This window comes from Trichomycterus rosablanca, chromosome 2 (assembly GCF_030014385.1).
Source record: "Trichomycterus rosablanca isolate fTriRos1 chromosome 2, fTriRos1.hap1, whole genome shotgun sequence".
Taxonomy (NCBI): Eukaryota; Metazoa; Chordata; class Actinopteri; order Siluriformes; family Trichomycteridae; genus Trichomycterus; species Trichomycterus rosablanca.
In genome coordinates this window covers 2,978,640-2,984,686 of record NC_085989.1, presented here as the reverse complement: position 1 = coordinate 2,984,686, position 6,047 = coordinate 2,978,640, and the positions used below count along the sequence as shown (strand labels likewise).

The window sequence follows — 6,047 nt, the reverse complement described above, 5'->3', positions numbered from 1 at the left end:
CGTCACTGCTGAGAGGCGGGACTTAATAGCCTGAACATGGCGGCTAACCTTCCCAAGATCTTGTCCTTCGCTAAAAATACGAGGACTTTACTCATTACTTCGCGGTTTTCTGCGGTGCCCGTTCAGAGATACACTGTCCCGGTTACTAACTACGGGGAGAAAATCACTCATACCGGACAGGTAACGCTGTGTCAGCTTTTAAAATGCATATAAACACTGGTAGCGGGAGAGTTTTTTCCCCCCATCCGTTTTGTGCGAAATTGGCACCTAACGCCAGGATTGGCTAGGGTTTGACATTTAAAATATGTACTCTGCGGTAATTGGCTGGTGATAATCGTGTCTAACCACTCCTAGCATTTGAGGGCGGGATTTGTTGTAATACAGGTGGGAAAAAAAACATGCCCTACTGGTGGTATTTTGTCTTCTTTCTAGGTTTAACTATGTTTCTCGTTCAGTTTATTTATTGTTTTTATTTATAGAATGTTTACTGTTTAAATAGCAATGCTAAAACGAGATCAATTCACAGCTGAATTGTTATTTTTATACATATGTGAGGGACGTTTATTTCATTGCAGGAGGCGAGTTCACAATTTCTGCAGCTTTTCTGTAACTGAATGATAAAAACAAACTTTTTAGTAAAAAATCTTAATTTATTTTATCAAGTTCTAATAATCTACTGTCAAAATGGGCAGAAAACATCTAGTAAGTTAACTGGTTTGCAAATGTTTGTTTAGTGATCCAGGCTGACTATAGCTGGTGACTTCTCTGTGCCCAAATTAAAAGTACTCAAAACAGCAGTCTCCTCCTGCCAAGGTCTGAAAGACAACCCAAGCTGTCAGCTTATGCTGAGAGGAAATTTCTAGAGACGGTCAGATACCAGCCAAGAACCACCAGCACATACATTAAAAGATACTAAAACACAGACAATGTCCCCGGTCTAGCAAGCTTTTTTGCACAATTGCACCATGCTTAAAGATTCCTGTGTATAGCGCTGCCTTGAAAGCTTGCTCGAATGTGGACACTGTTGTTTGAGATCCGACAGCTTCTACTTCATGGCAGACCTGTTGTTCGGTTGTAAACATGACAAAAACTTCTGAATCTTGCTCAGTAGCGTCTAAATAAACCTTGTGAGGAATGTAAAGCATTTAACCTGTGACTAAAATAAGTGTTTACAATAAATGATTGTTGTTTTTGCTTGCAGGTGTATGATGAAAATGACGTTAGAAGAGCAAGATTTGTTGGGAGGCAAAAAGAGGTAACTTTAAATGTCATGCTATTAAAAGAAAAAATAAAGAAAGGGTTCTGAAAGTATGTGGACACGTAGGCTTGTTATAGTCATCCTATTCCAAAAGCATAAACATTTTGCAGTGAAATATCCCCCTTTTCCAACACACATACTGTCTGTGGACATTTGTACCTACTGAATCAAAATTTGTGGGATTGAACAAAGAGGCCTAGCTTGCAGCCAGCAATCCATTTCATTCCAAAATTGTTTTGCCAGGTTAAGATCCAGGGTTTGTGAAGATACCATATGAGTTTCTTCACACCAGACCCATCAAACTCTTAATTTTATCCACGTGTCAGTAATCGTAGTGGCTGAAACACTTGTACTCAAAAATTGGGAACAGTGTCCACATACTTTTGGCTGTGTATGTTGCGAGTACATACACAAGAGTGAGTAAAAGGAGAACGTGATCTGAATCAATTAAAAGTGTATTTTTAGTCGATCAGTTCAGTCTATATAATGATCATAATTCAAGTGATTGTAAAATTGCTTTGTTTCTGCACAGGTGAATGAAAACTTTGCGATCAACCTGGTAGCCGAGGAGCCGGTGACTGATGTGGGAGTGCGAGTGATTTCATGTGACGGAGGTGGAGGAGCTCTTGGCCACCCCAAAGTTTACATCAACTTGGTAACGTAGCTGTTCCATAACTCACTTATAAAAATATTGAACATTTTAAACACACACTCGTCCAGATGACTTTACTCGACTCGTTATTGTATGAATTGTGTTTTTGCTAATTGAAAATAATTAATTGTGCTTCTTTTTACAGGACAAAACGACCAAAGTGGGCACGTGTGGTTACTGTGGACTCCAGTTTCAGCAGAAACACCATCATTAAAACACAGCTTCTGTTCACCTGTCTGCTTAAAATACATAAATTATTCCCTTTCACTGGTGTGTTATGGTTTCCTGTATAATAAAATCATACAACTGTTAAACAAGTTGTGGAATTCTTTTGTGGAGCAAGTTTATTAAAAATGTTTAGAGATGTTTAAGCAGACAAGTCTCTATATACGTGGCCTGTACCACATTAGACAGGGCGGCATTACATTTAAATCACTATTAACTTCCTAACTTCTGGTGTGAATAGAAATACTGTTTTGTTGAGCTAAACTTGGATTAGATTTGTGACTACAAAGGAGTCAGCCTGAGGTTGAATTATATGGATTGGAAGGTGCTGATTTCATTTACTGTGCTTTTTATTATGTTTAAAATTCTGTAGTTCCTAACAAATGATCATTTTAAATCCAGAATTGGTAAAAGAAAAATTAAATCTTATCTTGATTCGACTGTCCTCATTTTGGAGGCCTTTGTTCTAATGTAAATCTAAAGTTCCTGCATGTTACAGGGCGTGTGAATTCTGTCTTTAAATCATGTTATTTTTCTCTAACGTTCTCTAAATGTATACACAGATAAATAAATGTGACCCTAATGTTCAGATCATGACTACAGTCTTGCTGTGAGTACAAAAGCTAATATAAAAGGATAAACCTGAAGATATAGGTTTCAAAGTAAATGCCCAGATGTCTTGTCAGTTTAACATTATGTGCTGTTTAATTAATGATTATTAATTAGTGTTAGAATACCTACTAATAGGGATTTTAACACTGCAGGCAACATTGAGAGTGTTTAGAGATAAACGATGGTCTGTGGTTTTAAACAGTGTTTATTTATTTTAGGGGTTTACTTATTATTAGGGGAGATTGGTGCTGGGGACAGGATCATTACAGACCTTCTTAATATCTGATTTGTGCCTCTCTGATAGTGGAGAGTTCTCACCACGAGGTGGAGCTCAAAATAATAATGCACATTTTTTCCAGTACCCATAAAATATTTACATAAACATTCACATTAGGAAAGAAAGAGTGCTGATATAAACTTGAACAGACTCTTGTGTAAGTGCTTAATTTATAGAGTGTTAAAAGAGTGTTAGTCTGGAGGCATGTTTGCTTATAGAGGTAAAAATATTCAACCAACTATTTTAAAGCAAGATGTCAGTGATCAACTGGTCAAGGACCAAGTGTTTATTGACTGCACTAAATAAATATGTTTCTAAGCTGCTGTTTGGCTGTGTGAAACATTTACTGACTCAGGACTCAACCTGAAGCACTTACAGCTTTTCCTTCTTTGTTTCTTTATTAGGATTTTAATGTCATGTTTTACACTTTGGTTACATTCATGACAGGTAGTTACTCATTACACAAGATTCATCAGTCTTTTGTTTTTAATGTCAAACACAGTCATGGACAATTTAGTATATCCAGTTCACCTCACTTGCATGTCTTTGTACTGTGGGAGGAAACCGGAGCATCCGGAGGAAACCCAAGGAGACAGTGCTACCCACTGACCACCGTGCCGCTCGCTTTTCCTTGTATTATAATAAAATACATTCATTATTATTCACAGATCAACTTCATTGCATTTTCATTTTCAGCATTTAGCACACGCTTCTACCCAAAGCGACTTGCAGTATACGGTTTAAGCAAGTGAGGCCTTGCTCAAGGGCCCCATAGTGGCAACCTGACAGTGGTGGGGTTCGAACCAGTGAACTTCTGCATACTAGTCCAGTACCTTAACTGTTAGGCTACAACTTCAATAAGGCTACAATAAGACTTATTATTATTATTAGTACTAGTATTATTTTAACAAGGTTGTTTTACAGAACATACTGTATAAAACAATACACATTTATTTATTATCTTGTGGTCTTTATTAGTAGATTGTATTTCCATTTAAGTTCAATGTTTGTCATTTGTAAGGGTGGATTGCAGTTAGCAGTGGGTGGGGTCGCACCCTAGTGGACGAACCTGCTCAACACAATCAACTTCTTGGCTTCGTTTGAAGAAATAAGTTAAAATTAAAAACTGAATTAAAATTAGCAGAGCTGAAGCAGGTCAGATCACAGCAGTGTATAGAAAGTAAACCAAACTGTTTTATATAAATTTGGCTAACCATGCATATCGTATCAGCTTAAACCAACTGATAAAGACTTTTAGGTACAACATATACACTTAAAAATCATATTGGGAACACTGCAACATGCAGGAAGACTTGTGCTATGTAGTGCCTCCAGTTTAGCGGTCTATATGAACTCAGGTGAACAATCCCAGAGTAAAAAACAAAGTTTTGGGATAAAACAAGAAATTTAAACAACAGCAACATGGCACTTGGCTGTATTTAGCCCTGTCCTGCTAGCTCCTTCAATCACTAAAGGTTACTAGTGTGATAAGAAACAGCACACTAGTAACCCTTGAACAATTATGAATGTTCTCCGCTGCCACAGCGATGCCAAATTGGCCCAGAGGTGACGTGTGAGGCAGCAAAGTCTCCGGTGGTGCGTTCAGCGGAACCGAGTTTTCCAGCCCGGGGCTCTCAGGTTGACAGAGAAGCAACCAGGCTGCTATAATTGGGGCCGGTGACAGAAAGCAGCAGACAGCGTGATGCTTATTAACCCTCGTCGAGCTCTGTCCTGTCCACTGTGTGTTAGAGGAAAGGAAAATAAGGTTCATTGTTATGGACGTTTTTACATTTTCCTCTTCACTGTAGCTGGATGGCTGGTTCAGACGGTGCTCCCAGCATGTGAGAGGTGCTGCATGAGAATTACTGTTTATATTTCTCAGAGGGCCTGCAAGAGAAATAGGAACTATATAAGATGTGGCTAATTTGCTAACATTTCCATTGACTCAGGCATTGTGAGCAGTTTAACATCCATGAACTTACTAAGCTTGTTTTGTAAACACAGTGCAGTTTTTTTATTTTTTTGCTCATTAAATAAACTATATGAAACAAAGTGAACATGGATGAGAACGTACTCAGCCCTTGAAAATGTGTCTGTACTTTCCAGACATTATGAGACTCTTGTTTTGCAAATTTAAACTGGTCTGTTTAAAAGGACTGTAGATCATCCAGCTGCTCTTTGCAAGTGTCTGATGAGCACTGATGTTTTTCGTAAGGTTCCTTTTTTGCTAATTTTTAGGCATTATGAGGTTTAACCTCTTGTGAAGGCTCATGAGTGGACTCATTATTGTTATTATTATTATTATTATTATTATTATTATTGTATAATGTGTTATTGTTATTGTGTTATTATTATTATTATAATTATGATTAACTATTATTATTGTTGTATAATTTATTATTATTATACTACTATAAATATGTTATTATTATTTTGTTGTCGTTATTATGTTATAATAGTATTAACATAATTGTATAATTTATTATTATTATTATTATTATTATTACTATTAACATGTTATTATTATTATTATTATTATTAATATTATTATTATTATCACTATTATTGTTGTTATTATTATTATTTGTATTATTATTATTATTATTATGGTTATTATTATTATTGTTGTTATTATTATTATGGTTATTATTATTATTATTATTGTTAACATCAAACATAACATCAAAACAACAACATAATGATAAATAATAATAATAAATTATACAATAATGTCAATAATAATAATAATAACACTATAATAATAATTAATAATTATTATTTTAATTATTATTATTAATATGATTATTCTGTTGTCGTTATTATGTTATAATAATAATAATAATATTTAAAATAATTAAAATAATGATTATTAATTATTATTATAGTGTTATTATTATTATTATTGACATTATTGTATAATTTATTATTATTATTTATCATTACGTTGTTGTTTTTGTTATAAAAATAATGTATATAATATAATGTAATATAATAATAATTTATGTAATAATAACAATAACAAT

The 6,047-nt window shown here is 34.7% G+C and overlaps 1 protein-coding gene across 1 annotated transcript; it reads left to right on the top strand.

The window, feature by feature from the left end:
- On the top strand, positions 1-2,227 carry ndufs6 (NADH:ubiquinone oxidoreductase subunit S6). The gene is made up of 4 exons (XM_063010021.1): positions 1-180; positions 1,202-1,255; positions 1,791-1,913; positions 2,056-2,227. The coding sequence occupies exons 1-4, from the start codon at positions 37-39 to the stop codon at positions 2,122-2,124; spliced, it is 390 nt and encodes a 129-aa protein (XP_062866091.1). The 5' UTR covers positions 1-36; the 3' UTR covers positions 2,125-2,227.
- The last annotated feature ends 3,820 nt before the right edge of the window (positions 2,228-6,047 follow it).